We start from the raw sequence: 21,576 nt of genomic DNA, 5'->3' as shown, positions 1-21,576 counted from the left end.
GGCCTTACAGTAAACATCCATAACACAAAACTGACCCCGCCTCACAGCACTGCCCCCACCCCTGCCGGTCATCAAAATCCACGGCGCGGCCTTGGACAACGTGGACCATTTTCCATACCTCGGGAGCCTACTATCAGCAAGAGCAGACATCGACGACGAGGTCCAACACTGCCTCCAGTGTACCAGTGCAGCCTTCGGTCGCCTAAGGATGAGTGTGTTTGAAGACCAGGACCTCAAATCTGGCACAAAGTTTATGGTCTACAGGGCAGTAGTGATACCCGCCCTCCTATACGGCTCAGAGACGTGGACCATATACAGTAGACACCTCAAAGCGCTGGAGAAGTACCACCAGCGCTGCCTCCGCAAGATCCTGCAAATCCACTGGGAGGATAGACGCACCACCGTCAGTATTCCCGATCAGGCCAACATTCCCAGCATTGAAGCACTGACCACACTCGACCAGCTCCATTGGGCGGGCCACATCGTCTGCATGCCCGACATGAGACTTCCAAAGCAAGCGCTCTACTCGGAACTCCTACACGGCAAGCGAGCTCCAGATGGGCAGAACAAACTTTTCAAGGACACCCTCAATGCCTCCTTGATAAAGTGCAACATTCTTACTGGCACCTGAGAATCCCTGGCCCAAGACCACCCTAAGTGGAGGAAGAGCATCCAGGAGGGCGCTGCGCACCTCGAGTCTCGTCGCCGAGAGCATGCAGAAACCAAATGCAGACAGTTGAAGGAGCTTGCGGCAAACCAGATTCCCCACCCACCCTTTCCTTCAATCAATGTCTGTCCCACCTGTAACAGAGATTGTAATTCCCGTATTGGACTGCTCAGTCACCTGAGAACTCACTTTTAGAGTGGAAGCAAGTCTTCCTCGATTTTGAAGAACTGCCTATGATGATGATGATAATAGTTTGAAATAACGAGCTTAAAATCTTACCTCAGCAGTACAAAAACAGAATGTAGGCAAGGTAAAGGTTGTCATTTTATTCAATGTCTACTCCTCAGTCACATCAAAGCTTGTTTAAGATTTATATACAAAATAATACTGAATAAAAACAGTGGGAACAGCACCAACAATAGGCATGTAACTATGTCGATGAATTGAGAGAGCCGAGAAATCATTGGAAAAACAATAATATAGGTGGAAGACAGAAGATTAGTTTGACCTAACAAAAGTTAAACTTAATGAAATATTAAGGTTGATATATAGCCACCTTGCTGGATTTAATTTAAAATAGTTACTGCTATTGCTGTGGTGTCCTTACTCCAACCAGTTAATTAAGCTGTTATGACAGTGTGCCTCATTGGGGGGGGGGGGGAAAGAGGTCAATTGCATTATTTAACTGAATATAGGTTACACATATTCCAGATCCACTGTGGGTAAAACTAAATATTTATAGAAACTAAGCTTCATTAAAAATGCACAGACCCTTAGAACATCAGTAAATTTCAACATTGCACAACCATAACAAATTCAAAACTTGCTATATTTTTGGTGCTGGTGAAAAAATGCTGCTCCTGTCCTCAAAGTGTTAATTAGCTGCTTCAAGAGCTCTCGAGGGCTCACTGGTAAAGCCAATGTATAACTGAGTCATACAGACTGCCAGGGTAGTTGATCTTAGTCACGATAGCACTAGGGCCCTACAAATAGCCTTACAGACCCTGGACATGGGATTGGGGGAAAAAAACAGACAAAGGTCTGTTTTTCTGTTCCTAATCGCTATCCTGCAGTCCCTATTGGGGGAGAACAGGAGTAATTTAGGTGGTATGTATCCTTGCCCCTCAGTCAAAAAGTCAGACGACAGTGTCTCAGCTCTCAGATGATGAATGGAAACTTCGCCTGTGGAATCAAATCCCAACAGGAGCAAATGCCTATAACAAGAGAGCAGAGGGGAACAAATGGAAGAAAAATGGCACAAAATCAGCCCGATAAAACTGAATAACCAATTGTTGCTGTTAAAATCTGGATTTCTGTGGGTTCATGAACTGAAATATCTGAGCACGTGGGTTTATTCTTTAGCCAAAGCCCAACATTTAGGGGAAAAAAGTCTGATTTTTAAAAAGTCTGATAGCTTCAAATTTATTTCAATACCAACCTCTTGCAAGCTTTATACAGGTAATAAGTTTCATTTTTTTTTAAACTGGCCACGTTCCTCTTACAGGTCCCAAGTTTCCACATGATTTGTTCCTGATTTTTAGGAGCAACTGGTGGAGAACGGAGTATCTTAGAAATCGGAATTCTCGTCATTTAGTTTGCTCCAGTTCTAGTCAGTTAGAACAGTTTCACTTTGGAACAGAATTTTTTTTTCAAAAGGGGGCGTGTCCGGCCACTTACGCCTGTTTTCAAAGTTTCGGCAGTGAAAACTTACTCCAAACTAACTTAGAATGGAGTAAGTGAAGATTTTTGTACGCTCGAAAAAACCTTGTCTACACTTTAGAAAATCAGGCGTGGGGAATGGTGGGGGGGGGGGGGTTTAAAGGGAAGTTTACAAACATTAAACACTTCAGTTTTACAAATAAAGAGCCATCATCAATAATAAATGAAAAATACATCAATAAATCAACCAATAAATCAATCAAAAAATTACTAAGAAATAATTTTTTTTAAAAATCAATAAATAAAACATTTTCTACTTACCGACTGCAGCACCGGGAGAACTCCAACAGCGTGCTGGGATGCCCCCCTCAGTGTGTCTCTGTCAGTGTCTCTATCTCTCTGTCTGTCTGTGTCTGTGTTTCTGACAGCGAGGGGAGGGGGAGGAGGGGGGTAGAGGGAGAGAGGGGGGGAGCAGAGGGAGGGGAGGGAAGAGGGGGGAACAGAGGGAGGGGAGGGAGCAGAGGGAGGGAAGGGGAGGGAAGGGGGAGGGATGGAGGAGAAGGGGGAGGGATGGAGGAGAAGGGGGAGGGATGGAGGAGAAGGGGGAGAAGGGAGAAGGGGATAAAGGGGAGAAGGGGGGGAAAGGAGATATGGGGGGGGGAAAGGAGATGGGGGGGGAAGGAGATTGGGGGGGGAAGGAGATTGGGGGGGGGGAAGGAGATTGGGGGGAGGAGATTGGGGGGGGAAGGAGATTGGGGGGGGAGGAGATTGGGGGGGGGAAGGAGATTGGGGGGGGGAAGGAGATTGGGGAGGGAAGGAGATTGGGGAGGGAAGGAGATTGGGGGGGGGAAGGAGATTGGGGGGGGGAAGGAGATTGGGGAGGGGAAGGAGATTGGGGGTGGAAGGAGATTGGGGGGGGGAGGAGATTGGGGGGGGGGAGGAGATTGGGGGGGGGAGGAGATTGGGGGGGGGAGGAGATTGGGGGGGGAAGGAGATTGAGGGGGGGAAGGAGATTGGCAGGGGGGAGGAGATTGGCGGGGGGGAGGAGATTTGGGGGGGGAAGGAGAATGGGGGGGGAAAGGAGACTGGGGGGGGGAAGGAGACTGGGGGGGGAAGGAGAGAGATTGGGGGGGTGGGGGGGAAGGAGATTGGGGGGGGTGGGGGGGGAAGGAGAAGGGGGGGTGGGGGGGGGAAGGAGATTGGGGGGGTGGGGGTGGGAAGGAGATTGGGGGGGGTGGGGGGGAAGGAGAAGGGGGAAGGAGGCTGAACGGGCCGGGCCCGAGACTTCGGGCAGGGCCCGTCCCCAGCACCAGATTTACAGGTAGGGTTCGGTCGGGGGGGGGGGGGGTGGTGGGAGGGAGGTCGGTTCTGTTCGGGTCGGGGGGAGGGAGAGGGAGGTCAGGTCGGGGGGAGGGAGGTCAGGTCGGATCCAGTCCGGGGGCGGGGGGGGGGGGGGGGGGAGCGGGTGTCGGGTCCAGTCCGGGGGCGGGGGGGGGGGTGGGGGGGGGGAGCGGGTGTCGGGTCCAGTCCGGGGGCGGGGGTGGGGGAGCGGGTGTCGGGTCCGGTCCGGGGGCGGGGGTGCGGGTGTCGGGTCCAGTCCGGGGGCGGGGGTGGGGGAGCGGGTGTCGGGTCCGGTCCGGGGACGGGGGAGGGAGAGCGGGTGTCGGGTCTGGTCCGGAGGTAGGAATCGAGTCGGGTCGGGAGGAAGCAGGAGCTGGCCGTGGGAGGAGCCTTATTCATGCAGCCCCAGTGAGGGCATTCGGCCAGGGCTAGGGGCTGCGTGCTTCGGGCCCCTCCCACACAGTTTCGGGCATCTGGAGCTACTGCACTTGCGCGCCCACTGCAGAGGTCCCGGCACTGTTTTCAGCGCAGGGACCTGGCTCCGCCCCCTACAGCTCCTGCTGCGCTGTGCCAAGGGCCAGAGGACCTGCAGGGAGGTGGAGAATCTGGAGGGTTTTTTTTAGGCGCACTTTGTGGCGCGAAAAACAGGCGTCCAGGTCGGGACTGCGCCGTTCTAGGCGCGGCTCGAAACTTGGGCCCACAATTTGTAACATTTAAAAATAAATTACAGCCCTGCAGCGAAATTCTCCATCGTTTGTCAAAAAGTCGGGGTCATGTGGTGGGCTCAGTTCTTGTGAGTATCATTACATTATCTGTAATTCTGTGTATTGTAATAACCAAGTTACCATATGTGATTGACTATCTAAAATTGTGTATAAAATAAATCATTTTTGAACTATGAGATAAATAAAAAGGCTTTGAGAACCAATGAGCAATAAAGTCTCGTAATAACGAACCAGAATTACTCGGGGGGTGGGGTGGGGAGAGGCAGCGGATAGTATCCGCTTCCTTTAAAGCAGAGAGATTCTCACCGACTGACCAAAAAATACAACAAGACCTGGATAATTAGTAGAATTATTGTATGAGAGGGAACTCACTTAATAACAGGAGGGTAAATACAAAATTGTTACATGTCTATATCACATTCATTCTGAAATAAAATGCCGACAAATATAATAGGGTCCTCAAATGTAGGAACGGTTTCTTTTTATGTATAGCCAGATGCTAATACATGTTTTGAAAATACCCAAGAAAAGGATGCTATAATTTCAACAAAAATATTCATGATTAGATAAGTCGGGCATATCCAAACATGAACCCCACTATTAAGCATTATAAGAACATAAGAAATAGGAACAGGAGTACGCAATACGGCCACTTGAGCCTGCTCCACCATTTAATACGATCATGGCTGATCCGATCATAGACTCAGGTCCACTTTCCTGCCCACTCCCCATAACCCCTTATTCCCTTATCGTTTAAGAAACTGTCTATTTTTGTCTTAAATTTATTCAATGTCCCAGCTTCCACAGCTCTCTGAGGCAGCGAATTCCACAGATTCACAATCCTCAGAGAAGAAATTTCTCCTCATCTCAGTTTTAAATGGGCGGCCCCTTATTCTAAGATTATGTCCTCTAGTTCTAGTCTCTCCCATTAGTGGAAACATCCTCTCTGCATCCACCTTGTCAAGCCCCCTCATAACCTTATACGTTTCGATAAGATCACCTCTCATTCTTCTAAATTCCAATGAGTAGAAGCCCAACCTACTCAACCTTTCCTCATAAGTCAACCCCCTCGTCTCCGGAATTAACCTGGTGAACCTTCTCTGAACTGCCTCCAAAGCAAGTATATCCTTTTGTAAATATGGAAACCAAAACTGCACGTAGTTTTTCAGGTGTGGCTTCACCAATACCCTGTATAACTGTAGAAAGACTTCCCTGCTTTTATATTCCATCCCCTTTGCAATAAAGGCCAAGATTTCATTGGCCTTCCTGATCACTTGCTGTACCTGCATACTATCCTGTTTGTGTTTCATGCACTCGTACCCCCAGGTCCCGCTGTACTGCAGCACTTTGCAATCTTTCTCCATTTAAACAATAACTTGCTCTTTGCTTTTTTTCTGTCAAAGTGTGGATCTCACTTTCCAACATTATACTCCATCTGCCAAATCTTTGCCCACTCACTTAGCCTGTCTATGTCCATTTGCAGATTTTTTGTGTCCTCCGCACACATTGCTTTTCCTCCCATCTTTGTATCGTCAGCAAACTTGGCTACGTTACACTCGGTTCCTTCTTCCAAGTCGTTAATATAGATTGTAAATAGTTGGGGTCCCAGCACTGATCCCTGCGGCACCCCATTAGTTAGTGATTGCCAACCAGAGAATGAACCATTTATTCCTACTCTCTGTTTTCTGTTAGTTAGCCAATCCTCTATCCATGCTAATATATTACCCCCAACCCCGTGAACTTTTATCTTGTGCAGTAACCTTTTGTGTGGTACCTTGTCAAATGCTTTCTGGAAGTACATATACACCACGTCCACTGGTTCCCCTTTATCCACCTTGTTCGTTACATCCTCAAAGGATTCCAGCAAATTTGTCAAACATGACTTCCCTTTCATAAATCCATGCTGACTCTGCCTGACCGAATTATGCTTTTCTAAATGTCCTGCTACTGCTTCTTTAATAATGGCGTCCAACATTTTCCCAACCACAGATGTTAGGCTAACTGGTCTATAGTTTCCTGCTTTTTGTCTGCCTCCTTTTTTAAATAGGGGCATTACATTTGCAGTTTTCCAATCTGCTGGGACCTCCCCAGAATCCAGGGAAGTTTGGTTAATTTAAACCAATGCATCCACAATCCCTGCCGCTACTTCTCTTAAGACTCTAGGATGCAAGCCATCAGGTCCAGGGGATTTATCTGCCTTTATGGAACTGTGTGAGTCACATAAAAAAAAAGCAAACATGGGGTTGATGAGGTTGATGTGGTGGACATGGATTTCCAAAAGGCATTTGATAAAGTACCACATAATAGGCTTGCCAGCAAAGTTGAAGCCCATGGAATAAAAGGGACAGCGGCAGCATGGATACAAAATTGGCTAAATGACAGGAAACAAAGAGTAATGGTGAATGGTTGTTTTTCAGACTGGAGGAAGGTATACAGTGGTATTGCCCTGGGGTCGGTACTAGGAATACTACTTTTCTTGATATGTGTTCATGACTTAGACATGGATGTACAGGGCACAATTTCACAATTTGCAGATGGCACAAAACTTTGAAGTATAGTGAACAGTAAGGGGGATCGTGATAAACTTCAAGAAGACTAGACTGGCTGGTGGAATGGGCAGACACGTGACAGATGAAATTTAACACAGAAAAGTGCAAAGTGATACATTTTGGTAGGAAGAACAAGGAGAAGCAATATAAGCTAAAGGGTACAATTCTAAAGGGGGTGCAAGAACAGATAGACCTGGGGGTATATGTGAACAAATGAAGTGGCAGGGCAGGTTGAGAAAGTGGTTAAAAAAGCATACGGGATCCTGGACTTCAAAAGTAGAGGCATAGAGTACAAAAGCAAGGAGGTTATGAACCACCTTTATAAAACACTGGTCCGGCCTCAACTGGAGTACTGTGTCCAATTCTGGGCACCGCACTTTAGGAAGGATGTGAAGGCCATAGAGAGGGTGCAAAAAAGATTTACGACAATAGTTCCAGGGATGAAAGACTTCAGTTACGGGGATAGACTGGAGAAGCTGGGGTTGTTCTCCTTAGAGCACAGAAGGTTCAGGAGATTTGATAGAAGTGTTCAAAGTCATGAGGGATCTAGACAGAGTAGAGAGAGAAACTGTTCCCATTGGCAGAAGGGTCGAGAACCAGAGGACACAGATTTAAGGTGATTGGCAAAAGAACCAAAGGTGACATGAGGAAAAACTTTTTAACGCAGCAAGTGGTTAGGATCTGGAATACACTGCCTGAAAGGGTGGTGGAGGCAGATTCAATTGTGGCTTACAAAAGGGAATTAGGTAAGTATATGAAGGAAAAAAAATTGCAGGGCTACGAGGGAAAGTGGGGGGGGGGGGGGGGAAAGTGGGACTAGCTGAAGTGCTCTTGCAGAGTGCCAGCATGGGCTCGACAGGCTGAATGGCCTCATTCTATGCTGTAACCATTCTATGATTCTACGGCACTGACCACCATTGAGAAATTAAATATTAATTCAGCAGCAATAGACAAAACATTTTCCCAAATTAGAGTTGCAGACTTAACCCTCAAGCCCATGAAATTGAAGTAGGTGAATGCAGCCGAGCAAGAAATATAAGTGCCAATCATAACTGAACCATGATCTCAAGTCAGATAGCATGTGGGCTACTCGCCAAAGATAAATAATCCTCTGACAACTCTTAGCTAGCCTTGTAAGATAAGAGAATTATCAATTGTATAACAAACCACAGTGTTGGTAAAATAAAATGATTTGGCAATTTTTTGTTTGTATTTTTTCGCGGGGGGGATTCTATCTGCCTTCATAAACCACCAATGATTCCCATAACTGAATTTGGTTAGAGTGTACAGAATAAATAGTGCAACATTATCGATTCCTATGAGCCAAACCACAGTGCATTCGCCAAATAAAAACAAAACCACAATAATGGTAGCCATTATTACAGATATGTCTGTTAAAGAGTAAATTAAAGGATGTCATTTACTTGGCAGCTCAGAAGCTCTAGTGTTACAGAACTGAATTCTTGACCTTGCTGTTTATTTGAACTTGAGGGACTTTTCGCCAGTTTTTGGCCGAGTTGCTTGCTGTAGTATTTTACATTAAAGGAGTGTCCCCCGTGTCAGGAAGAAAAGAAAATGATAGGACTAAGCCTGCCTATAAGATAGAAAGTCTTCAGCTTACCATAGACTGGGAGGAAGAAAGGTGGTAGCGGCAACAATAGAGACACTCTACACCAACTGGGAGGAAATTGTATTGCATCTTTGTTGTATTTTGCTAACGGAAGTTATATGTTACAGCAGACGTATTTTATTTTCTCCGTCACACAGATCACTTACTTTCACTTCGAAACATGGTCCACCTCTGCGACTGCCTCAGTCCCTGCACTGCTGAAATCCTTATACATGCTTGACAAAGAAACATAGAAAATAGGTACAGGAGTAGGCCATTCGGCCCTTCGAGCCTGCACCATACATTCAATAAGATCATGGCTGATCATTCCCTCAGTACCCCTTTACTGCTTTCTCTCCATACCCCTTGATCCCCTTAGCCGTAAGGGCCATATCTAACTCCCTCTTGAATATATCCAATGAACTGGCATCAACAACTCTCTGCGGTAGAGAATTCCACAGGTTAACAACTCTCTGAGTGAAGAAGTTTCTCCTCATCTCAGTCCTAAATGGCCTATCCCTTATCCTAAGACTGTGACCCCTGGTTCTGGACTTCCCCATCATCGGGAACGTACTTTCCGCATCTAACCTGTCTAGTCCCGTCAGAATCTTATACGTTTCTATGAGATCCCCTCTCATCCTTCTAAACTCCAGTGAATAAAGGCCCAGTTGATCCAGTCTCTCCTCATATGTCAGTCCTGCCATCCCGGGAATCAGTCTGGTGAACCTTCGCTGCACTCCCTCAATAGCAAGAACGTCCTTCCTCAGATTAGGAGACCAAAACTGAACACAATATTCTAGGTGAGGCCTCACCAAGGCCCTGTACAACTGCAGTAAGACCTCCCTGCTCCTATACTCAAATCCCCCAGCAATGAAGGCCAACATGCCATTTGCTTTCTTCACCGCCTGCTGTACCTGCATGCCAACTTTCAATGACTGATGAACCATGACCCTCAGGTCTCGTTGCACCTCCCCCTTTCCTAATCTGCCGCCATTCAGATAATATTCTGCCTTCGTGTTTTTGCCCCCCAAAGTGGATAACCTCACATTATACTGCATCTGCCATGCATTTGCCCACTCACCTAACCTGTCCAAGTCACCCTGCAGCCTTTTAGCATCCCCCTCACAGCTCACACCGCCACCCAGTTTAGTGTCATCTGCAAACTTGGAGATATTACTCTCAATTCCTTCATCAAAATCATTAATGTATATTGTAAAGAGCTGGGGTCCCAGCACTGAACCCTGCGGCACCCCACTAGTCACTGCCTGCCATTCTGAAAAGGACTAGTTTATCCCGACTCTCTGCTTCCTGTCTGCCAACCAATTCTCTATCCACGTCAGTAGAATACCCCCAATACCATGTGCTTTAATTTTACACACCAATCTCTTGTTTCGGACCTTGTTCAAAAGCCTTTTGAAAGTCCAACTACACCACATCCACTGGTTCTCCCTTGTCCACTCTACTAGTTACATCCTCAAAAAATTCCAGAAGATTTGTCAAGCATGATTTCCCTTTCATAAATCCATCCTGTCACTGCTTTCCAATGTGCTGCTATTTCATCCTTAATAATTGATTCCAACATTTTCCCCACTACTGATGTCAGGCTAACCAGTCTATAATTACCCGTTTTCTCTCTCCTTCCTTTTTTAAACAGTGGTGTTACATTAGCTAGCCTCCAGTCCACAGGAACTGATCCAGAGTCGATAGACTGTTGGAAAATGATCACCAATGCATCCACTATTTCTATGGCCACTTCCTTAAGTACTCTGGGATGCAGACTATCAGGCCCCAGGGATTTATCAGCCTTCAATCCTATTAATTTCCCTAACACAATTTCCTGCTTTATAAAGATATCCTTCAGTTCCTCCTTCTCACTAGACCATCAGTCCCCTAGTATTTCCGGAAGGTTATTTGTGTCTTCCTTCGTGAAAACAGAACCAAAGTATTTGTTTAACCGATCCGCCATTTTTACTCCAACACTCTCATTACTGACCTCCCATCCTTCACACTCCTACAGTGAGAGGTTGAATCACACTGACAGCATCGTTAAACCAGACAATCACCCAGAGCGACAGTGTCAATTTGATGATTTATGTTAATTTAGCTCATTCACACTATTGAGCACTTGTAAGCCTCTTTTCTGATGTTATCAGTATTCAATGCGTAAAACTAACAGAACTGCATCATACTAAAAACCGTACTCATAATTATCGGAAAATAAACAACACTTTACCAGTGTTTCCCTTCGTCAGGTTTTCAGTACTTCTCTAATTCCATAGGTCTTTAATACTCGATCCGGTTCTTTGTCCATGAAACTTCAAATGTAGGTGCTCATTCAGCTACCTACTAAAATTAACTCTTGTCTCTTATACAGTGATTACCAACACACTCACAGGCACATTAGTGGAGACTTTCCCAGGTCTGTACTCAGATGTGCTGGGTTGCCTGGGTGCCGTAAATAATGGGAAATGGTGCAGGTGGAGTGGTGTCTGTAAAGGAACCTGCCCAACTGTCCTTCCATGAGTTTAAATAGAGGAAAATTGGGCATGTTTCTTTTTCAGCACTTGAGCCAACCTGTTTAATTTTCCAATAGGTGCTACCCAGGCGATCCAGCACAAACCCATGGAAATCTCTCCCATTCACTTAGTTCTTGATCATCATCATCATCATCATAGACAGTCCTTCGGAATCGAGGAAGATTTGTTTCCACTCTAAAAATGAGTCCTTAGGTGGCTGAACAGTCCAATACGAGAACCACAGTCCCTGTCACAGGTGGGACAGATAGTCGTTGAGGGTAAGGGAGGGTGGGACTGGTTTGCCGCACGCTCTTTCTGCTGCCTGCGCTTGATTTCTGCATGCTCTCAGCGATGAGACTCGAGGTGCTCAGCGCCCTCCCAGATGCTCTTCCTCCACTTAGGGCAGTCTTTGGCCAGGGACTCCCAGGTGTCAGTGGGGATGTTGCATTTTATCAGGGAGGCTTTGAGGATGTCCTTGTAACATTTCCTCTGCCCACCTTTGGCTCGCTTGCCGTGAAGGAGTTCCAAGTAGAGCGCTTGCTTTGGGAGTCTCGTGTCTGGCATGCGGACAATGTGGCCTGCCCAGCAGTTCCTGATACAACAGTGTCAGCGGCTCTCACTGCTACTAATCTTTTTTTTACATAAAATGAAAACTATACTTCTCCTTGTAAATAATTTACTTTACCTTCTGCGACAAGGCAAACCAATTTATTTAGTACGCAAATTATTCATACAACACGCACACACACACACAGATATACAGACAGCCAGATTGGGACAACATATTGGGGAATCCTTTCACATTTCATTAGTTAAGATTTCCTAACCACAGGAGGGTTAATTTTACTGACAGATACCGTTCTGTACATTGTCCATTTCAGTGTTCTCCTTGGTACCTGTGACTTCTACATTGGTATAATTTCATTGGGGTATTCACTGTATTCTACTGTAAGTACCTTCATCACCAAAACTATGGTGATTATATTAAGTAGAACAAATAATACCAAATAATAAAGAATATTTCTGAAGTACTCCAAGATTATAGTTATGTCTGAAAATGGCCTGTTGTTTTCAGCACATGGGCAATTAAATACAAAGCAAAAGTAGGAAGCAGAATTTCAGAGGCTAATATTATAGAATCATAAGGTCCAAGTTCCGACAGGTGTTGCTCCTATTTTTTTGGAGCAACTAGTATTTTTTGGTGTATCTTAAAAATCGCAATTCTGCACATTTAGTTTGTTCCAGTTTCAGTGAGTTAGTTCAGTTTCTTTTTAGTGCAGTTTTTTTTCTTCAAAAGGGGGCATTACCAGCCACTCACGCCTGTTTTGGCCATTTAAGCAAGTTTAGACAGCGAAATGTTACTCAAACTAACTCAGAAAAACCTTGCGGACACTTTAGAAATCAGGCGCAGGTAGCCAGAGATAGGGGGGTGGGGAAGGGAAGTTAGAGGACATTGCAAAGCATTAAACACCTTCACAACAACGAATACAGATCTTGTACTGTAACTTTTGCATAATTTACATATTCCACTATATAAAGCTTCATAAAATATGCACTTTTTAATATCATAAGTTACATTTTGATGGTGCTGACTGCCTTTCTTACTGCTCTTATCAGCAGACAGTCTAGGAACAACTTTTCTAATTAGAGCAGCTTGTTCTTTTTCTAAATCATTTAAAAAACTTTCCTCTTCCCCCCCCCCTCCCTCCCCCGATCAAAAGTCTCCCCGCACCAACCTGTTTCTTGTAGCCCTCAGAGTGGATTGAGTCTTGAACTCGATTTATAAAGTCCAAAAGGGATATTGTCTTTAGGCATTAATGCTTTGAAATTTCTTGACATAGATGTGATCAGTGACACAAAGCAGTAAGCTTCATCCCCCCAGTATCGTGTCTCGAAGAATTCCGCCACAAAAGTGCTGTATGACGCCTGGTGCTGATCTGGTGGCCTGGACTCGAGCCGTGCCCCCCCTCATCCCGCCCCGAGCTCCTCCAGTTCCTGCACTCCCGGGCTCCCCGGCAAGCTTCCCTCGGCACACACCACGCAGACACTCCGCCAACTGAACGGGCGGGGCAGCACTGGCAGCAGAGGATTTAGGCAATGGGGTTGCGCGAGGCTATAACAATGGTGTTGCGCGAGGCTATAACAATGGTGTGAGCGCAGGAAGGTAGCGGCCGGCTTGTACGGCAGGCCACTCGGCCAGGGATAGGGTCGCCCGGACGCGCTGAAAGGGCCAGGAGCTACTGCGCACGCGCGCAGCTGCCGGCACTCTTTTCGGCACCGGGTTGTAGCTCCGCCCCCCCGCTGGTTCTGCTGCGCTGCGCCAAGTGCCAAGGAGGCCTGATCAGCATGGAGAATACCACGGTAAGGATTAGGTGCGCTTTTTGTTTGAGAAAATTGGCGGACCTCACGGAGGTACGCCGTTCTAAGGGTCAGTGGAAACTTGGGCCCATAGAATGGTTACAGCACAGGAGGCTATTCGATCTGTCGAGCCCAGGCCGGCACTCTGCAAAAGCAATTCAGCCAGTCCCACTCTCCCGCCCTTTCTCCGTAGCCCTGAAATTTTTTTTTCTTTCAGATGCTTATCCAATTCTCTTTTGAAAGCCACAATTGAATCTGCCTCCACCATCCATTCAGGCAGTGCATTCCAGGTCATAACCACTTGCTGCATAAAAAGGTTTTTCCACATGTCGTCTTTGGTCCTTCTGCCAATCACCTTAAATCTGTGTCCTCTGGTTCTCGACCCTTCCGCCAATGGGAACAGTTTCTCTCTATCTACTCTGTCTAGATCCCTCATGATTTTGAACACCTTCATCAAATCTCCTCTCAACCTTCTCTGCTCTAAGGAGAACAACGCCAGCTTCTCCAGTCTATCCATGTTCTGGGAATAATGAAACCTGTTTTCAAGCATGTCCATCTTCACAGAAAATGTCATTATATGGATGCTAAAAGTTCAATGGTGGAATTTCAACTGTACCAATGGGTAGAATTGGTCAAATTCCTGCGTAGCGAAAGACAAACAATGTTTTGTTCTAACCGCAACCGAGCCTTCAAGTCTACAGTGACAACTACGGCAAAGGGTTTAAGAAACAGACTGAAGAAAATCAGTTTGAAATTCTCAGACCACAACAAAGGTACTCTGGAATATTGTAGAAGGAATACGTCTGTAACTACACTAATTTTGATTTAAAAAGTTCTCATATCTGGTTAACGAGAAAGCTTTAATTTAGTTCAGAATGTTCATGTAACTATTCTAAGCAGTCTTTGCCCAAATGTGAGGGAAAGCTATTTTAAACTGAGGTCTGGGTTGATTTTGCATGCAATTGAAAAGGCATCTGTTCTGTAATGCCACACATACATCATCGACCAGAATTAACATATTCAAAATATAGTTTCATGCCATTAAAATGAGATTTTGATCAAACCCAGTAATGAATTTGCACTGCATGCGTGGAAGGATATTTATTTATGATAACCTGAGTTTACGTTATCATACTGCAATTCAATACCCTGTAGTAGTGTTTTATATCACTTTTCTGGATTTGAACATCTAATAATTTCAACATGGTTTCATTACAATCAGTAATCAATCAGTGCTATAATTACAACCACGCCGTTAATATCCTGAAACGATTAATGGGGATGCGGTTCAAGCATTTTCTACAGTTGAAGGCAAAAATATGAACAAAGATCAATTCAAACTCTTCAAACACCAGAAAATTACCTACCAAAACTTTTCAATCCTTTAACAGTATTATACCATCTGTAAGGAAATATAGTTGGCAAAACTTTTCAGTTCAAATGATTCAAAGCGAATTATCAGCCAACAGTTCAGTTTTAACTTTAATTAAAAACTGTTTTTCAGTTTGGGACACCTGATGGTTCAGTGGGTTTAGGCAATGAGTACCTCAGCCACATGACCCTGAAAAGTCATGGCTTTGATCCTCAATCTGTGCTGAGTTATTAGATCTCATGCAGGGTGGCAGTTGGGGTACTACAACTGGTCTTAGTGCCCTTGGATATGGAGGGAGAAAAAGCAGCCATATTTTCCACCACTATATTGTTTGCTTCAATATATAACTATTAGATCTATATACACTGCTGAAGTCAATCTGTATTCAGGCCACACCCACATAAACATTTGAGAAAAACTATGCTATTTATTCCCCATAGCTGCAATTTTTCCATAAGAACAACAAATTCCATGACCAAATTGCAATTCACATCAACATTAACAGTGCATTTTGAAGATCTCGAAGTGCTAAACAAATTGTCCAATTCAAAGGCCCTTTTGCTTGTCAGTGATTGTAACAATACTTTTGTGAAACAATTGGTGTAAGGCCCTTGTAGTTCGATTCTACTTCTTTTGTTTTCAAGTTTTAGTTGCTTGTTTATTTCACCTGTAAAATTTGACCAGGTCTTTTAGCTTGCATGTATTGACCTGGTGTAGTAGTATTTTACGCCTGTAAAGGTTAAGGAAAATGAATGGGCATCGGATGTAATCTGCAGGAAGCAGTTTGCCATAATTAGGGATTCATTGTTAAACCAGGACACATTAATCCAAACACAGCAGTGAATAAATACCCGGGTTTTGGTTCATAAGGAACTTGATCTGCCTGTGGAACTCGATACCTCGTCATGACAGCACGTGTTGGGAAAAAGTCTCAAGTGTACCAAAGTCCTTCCCGTCATGTTTTGGGGTAAATGATTTGGCACGTAAGATGTCTGAATTTCTAAATTTTTAACATATAGAGCACTTTGCCCAAGTACTGAGCGACAGTGGCGGAGACTCGGTCCCACCTCAACTTCTGCCACTCACCTGGACTTACCGCCCCCATTATGACGACTTCCAGTCTTGTCGAAAAAAACGACAAAGACCTCTTCTCATGCGGTGGTAAAACCAGGTAAGAAATTGTCGGTGCGTCAGGTTTCTGGCGTGCCTGAATTTTCTTTCCCGCAACACTTCTAGATTTTTTTTTGCAGTTATTTTGTAGCAATTTTGAAAATACTTCTGGATTCACCGAGGATGCTCAATGAAAGTATTAACTCGCAGTTTCAGTTTGCTTTTCTCATTATTACCCTTCCCCACCCCCTTCCTAGTACATTTTACTTTTTGGGTGCTCTACAGATTATTTGCAAACATTGGCATATAATCAATGAGGATTTCTACCTCTGGTAATAATATATGCATCTACATACCGTAGATTCAGTAAGTCCTCCTACTGACACAGTGAGACCCAGCAGAACACGGTACTGGTAAATTGGGAGCCCTAAAAGTTTTGTGATAGGAGGGAAGGCTTGAGAGGGTGCACTCCAATTCAGGGCTTCAATTTCTGATCTGGAATTAAAGAATAAAGCCATGAGTTATGTTTTAATCTATGTACTGCACAGGATAAAATTAAACATTACAACAGGTATTTTCGCTTATATTAGACCTACAAAATACAATATGGTAGGTTATGACCCAAACAAATAATATATTTTTGAGGGAGCAGTATGCACATGTCAAAATTTGTAACGCTTTTCTTTGAAGCAAGTTAGATAAAATCTGGTTTCTTTTGGTAATGTGGGAAAGTGTCAGATCATCCACTTTGAACCCAAGAAAGATTATCAGAGTATTTTCTAAATGGTGAGAAGCTAGGAACTGTGGAAGAGCAGAGAGATTTAGGGGTCCAAGTACAGAAATCACAACAAGTTAGTGGACATGTACAAAAAATAATTAAAAGGCTAATAGAATGCTGGCCTTTATCTCAAAAGGGGCTGGAATACAAAGGAGTGGAAATTAAAGTTCTGATTAGACCCCATTTAGAGTACTGCATTCAGTTCTGGACACCACACCTCAGGAGGGATATATTGGTCTAAGAGGGAGTGCAGCTCAGATTCACCAAAATGATCTGGGGCTAAAAGGATTATGAGCACAGGTCGCATAGACTAGCCCTTTATTTCCTTCCATATAGAAGATTAAGGGGTGATCTAATTAAAGGAGTTGATAGAAACTATTTCTTCTAGTGGGGGAGTCCAGAACAAGGGGGCATAATCTTAAAATCAGGAGTGATGCTAGGAAGCACTTCTTCACACAAAGGGAAAACTCTCCCAAAAAGTTGTTGAGGCTGGGTCAATTAAAAACGTCAAAACTGAGATTGATAGATTTTTGTTAGGCAAGGGTACTAAGGGTTATGGAACCAAGGCAGGTAGATGGAGTTAAGATACAGATCAGACATGATCGAACGGAATGATGGAACAGGCAAACGGGGCTGAATGGCCGATTCCTGTTCCTGTGTACCCTAATATCTATCAACACACTCCTGTTGTATATGCCATTTAAATAGCAGGTGGCTGCGCCAGGGCTGAAAGTAGCTTACTATGTTGGCATTTCAAATCTTCGCTTGTGACTGAAAAGAGAAGGAATCACTTTAAACCATCACATAGTGTTAATGCTATGGTAGTGTTAAGACCACAAGAAATTCCAGGTTCTGAAAGAACTTTGAAGTTTTTTTAAAAAAAAGCTTGAGAGTAATGTCTGAATCAGGAAGCTGATAATACTACAAGCTTATAATATTGCTCTGAAGCCAAATCATTCAATTAGATAGTAGGCTGGAGTGAAAGATGCTGTTTCAACTTCTCATTCAATGTCGTCCCCAAGAGTTGAGATATTAGCACAAAATAACTAAGCAACCCCATTCAAGGTACCTTTACAGGTTTAAATTCATTATCATAAGCAGTCCCTCGGAGGACTTGCTTTCACTCTTAGAACAAGTCCTTAGCTGGCTGAACAGTCCAACACAGGTGGGACAGACAGTCGTTGAGGGTAAGGGAGGGTGGGACAGGTTTGCCGCATGTTCTTTCCACTGCCTGCACTTGGCAATGAGACTTGAGGCGCTCAGCGCCCTCCCGGATGCACTTCCTCCACTTAGGGCGGTCTTTGGCCAGGAACTACTAGGTGTCGGTGGGAATGTTGCACTTTATCAGGGAGACTTTGAGGGTGCCCTTGTAACGTTTCCTCTGTCCACCTTTGGCTCGATTGCCATGAAGGAGTTCCGAGTAGAGCGCTTGCTTTGGGAGTCTCGTGTCTGGCATGCGGACAATGTGACAGGAGCTGATCAAGTGTGGTCAGTGCTTCAATTCTGGGGATGTTGCTAATGTTGGTGCGTCTGTCCTCCCAGGGGATTTGTAGGATCTAGCGGAGGCATCGTTGGTGGTATTTCTCCAGCGACTTCAAGATACCTATTCAAGGTACCTTTATAGGTTTAAATTAGTGAGTTACCAGTTACATATTTGCCATGACTAAACGTAATAATTATTCTGTACTAATGTTGGATTTTAGATGTATAAATGGTTTTCACTGATGTATTCCCAACACATTTCTACTTTGTTTCTCTAAATAACAGAGCTAAAAGAATCAAATTCAAATTAATTAGAGATAAAGCTGTTGGAAGTTTAGTTTTAGCATCAGCTTCTACAATTCAGATTACTGCAGTCCTCTGTATTACTTTAATTAGCCCACTTTTCAGCCACTACAGTGCTTCTCTTTGGGACTCGCTTCAGAATCCACTTTGTTTGGGTGTGTATCTCCTTTCTTTCATAACTCTTCATCTGTGCTTTCAGCCTTCCCCCACCCCAATCAATCCTGTGCTCACTCTTCAACACCGGGAAAGTTTTTTTCTGATAAGGGTGCATATTTTACAGCACTTTATTCAGAATTGTTTGTTTATACTTAAAAAACCTTTTTGTTTAATCCAGTGCATCAACCTTTAATACACATTTTACATAGATTTCAGTTATATGCAATTTTCAAAATTGTATTAAAGTGGACGTAAACAGGTTATACAGTCAATTGAAATGGTGAGAGCACAAGTCTTTTAACATGTCTTTTAACAACTCACCGTGGAAAAATGTTCTCTAGCTCCTCCCGGTGTGGAATATGTGGAACTACAGGGTTATCAAAGTGTAGGATTCGAAGAAAAACTGAGCCAGCATGTGCTCGGAATCGATCGATCTTCTCAGCTGACAGTTGAGCCAAGTAGCACATCATTTGTCTGCAACTGCACAGAAGCTGGAAAAAGTTAGTGCCAATGCTACAGAATTCTCTGGTTTTAATTCTTAAAAGATTAACCAACATCAATAAAACAGATTATCTGGTCACTATCGCACTGCTGTGCGCAAATTGGCTGCCACGGTTCCGACATTACAACAGTGACTACACTTCAAAAAGTACTTCATTGACTGTATAGCATCTTAGGTCATCCTGAGGTCATGAAAGGCACGATATAAATTCAAGGAAAGACAGAATGACAGACTTGCATTTATAATCGCACCTTTTACCATCTTAGGACATCGCAAAGCACTTCACATCCAATGGTATTTTTGAAGTGTGGTCACTGTTGCAAGAACAACGTAGTAAAGCGTCCCAAGATGCTTCACAGGAGTATTATGCGATCTTGCCAAGGGGCAGCATGTAGATGAGAAATAAGAGAAAAACAGGAAATGCAGCAGCCAATTTGCACACAGCAAAAGCTTCAACATCTACCTTACTAGTTGTCCGAATCCATGACACAACTGCAAACTAAAATGAGTACAGTTATTAATCGTGTCAGCATTGTCCCATGTATTCAGTTCGAGGCCTGGTCCCAGGCTATTGGACTCCTCAGAGCTGAGGTGCACAATCCTACTAGGAAATGAAAAGGGATGGTCACACCTTGCAGTCCCTAACATCTTCTGCAGTCACTACATGGTACATAGCTGGTGGTCTGAGAGTAGACTGCATAATCTTTCGACAGCAAAAGTGTCAAGGGCATATTGACATAGGGAGAATTTACAAGAAAGAAACTTGAATTTAAAAAAGTATTTCATATCAAATCTTTGCCCATTTTCAATTATGAAATTCACTAACATTTAGCATAATTAATATACAGGTTATATTGAGTGCCTAACATCTGGTAGTTAATAAAGGGATATGTAATCTCACAATAAACTAAAATAATAACCGAAACCAGTGAAGAATTTTATACTCACTTATCAGGAGAGATAAGCTGAGGGTGAGTTTGCACCAGGAGTGTTGTTAATTCCATCAAACTTGTCATGGCAGCTTCTCGTACCCTGTTGATAATTGTAAAACAAAACTGGTACTGCACTCCGAGTAACTTCTGCTTACTTCAGGTCTAACTGAAAAATAACTGTGAAGGTCAAGACAAATTTTGCCAACTAAATAAAATACCGTATAAAGATACCAACCTTGAGAAACCTAGTGAAGTGGACCACCAAAAAAACTGATACAGGCCCCAAAGAATTGAGACATCAGAAACAGGCCCGAATGTACACTTATGATGTGTGACAAGTAAATAATCACAACACATTGTTTTTATTCACCGCTTTTAACGCAGTGAAACGTCCCAAGGCACTTCACAGCAGTATTATGAGATAAAACATTTGACACCGAGCCGCAAGAGGAGAAATTCGGGCAGTAGGTAGGTTTTCAGGAGCGTTTTGAAGGAGGAAAGAGAGGTAGAGGGGCGGAGAGGTTTAGGCAGAGAATTCCAGAGCTTAGGGACTAGGCAACAGAAGGCACGGCCACCAATGGTTTAGCAATTATAATCAGGGATGCTCAAGAGGGCAGAATTAGAGGAGTGCTGACATCTCGGGGCGGCGGGGGATGGGGGATTGTGGGGCTGGAGGAGATTACAGAGATAGGGAGATAATACATTGAAACTACAGCGGGACAAGGTTTTTTTTTTAAACCCAACTGTCCCTCACGTATTAAATGAAATAAAAATGTCTATGAAAGGCTAAAGAAGGATAGAAATGTTGAAGGCACGAGAATTATTCACCACAAGGTCTGAAGAAATGCTGTCCCACGAAGATTTTTATTTTATTTTTTACATTTTTTGATGCGTTTTCCTTGAGAATGTGCTTCTACCCTATCCACACCAAATCAATTTAGATATCTCACCTACTTCCTCTCACCAAAGGAACTGAGAAAAAGCATAGTTACCATTTTAACACAGTGATTTAAACCTGTTTTATCAAGCTATATCTTTTAAATAGCTCACTCCAGTCAATTATTTTCTATCCAGCCAGAACTACGGAGAGAGAAACAGACACAAATTAGAGAAGAAAATCTACTTTAAGTTAAACACAGTAACAGTTCAACTCGTTGCAATGTGCTTGAAGACAGCTTACCATTTTTTACATAGATTTTTAAAAAGGTTTTTTTGATGATGTGGAAGAGGGTCGTGCAGTTGGTGTTCTGTACATGGACTTCCAAAAGGCATTTGATAAAGTACCACATGTTAGGCTTGTTAACAAAATTGAAGCCCATGGGATAAAAGAGGCAGGAGCAGCATGGATACAAAATTGGCTAAGGATTAGAAAACAGAGTTGTGGTGAATGGATGTTTTTCGGACTGGAAGGAGGTATACAGTGGCATTCCCCAAGGTTCAATACTAGGAACTCTGCTGTTTTTGATATACATTAATTACTTGGATTTGGGGATACAGGGCACAATTTTGAAATTTGC

General features: G+C 43.9%; 1 protein-coding gene across 1 annotated transcript in view; it reads right to left on the bottom strand.

Annotated features, from left to right (window-relative positions):
- The window catches only part of tbcd (tubulin folding cofactor D), a 400,428-nt gene that overhangs the window by 31,644 nt on the left and 347,208 nt on the right, over positions 1-21,576 (bottom strand). The window contains exons 30-32 of the mRNA XM_070857568.1: positions 20,076-20,159; positions 18,947-19,105; positions 16,263-16,401 (exon numbers count right to left, since the gene is read on the bottom strand). Of these exons, the coding sequence (XP_070713669.1) occupies positions 16,263-16,401; positions 18,947-19,105; positions 20,076-20,159 (382 nt within the window). The remainder of the gene's footprint in view (positions 1-16,262; positions 16,402-18,946; positions 19,106-20,075; positions 20,160-21,576) is intronic.

Source organism: Pristiophorus japonicus, chromosome 16 (assembly GCF_044704955.1).
Source record: "Pristiophorus japonicus isolate sPriJap1 chromosome 16, sPriJap1.hap1, whole genome shotgun sequence".
Lineage (NCBI taxonomy): Eukaryota > Metazoa > Chordata > Chondrichthyes > Pristiophoridae > Pristiophorus > Pristiophorus japonicus.
This window is presented reverse-complemented; position numbering and strand designations above follow the sequence as displayed.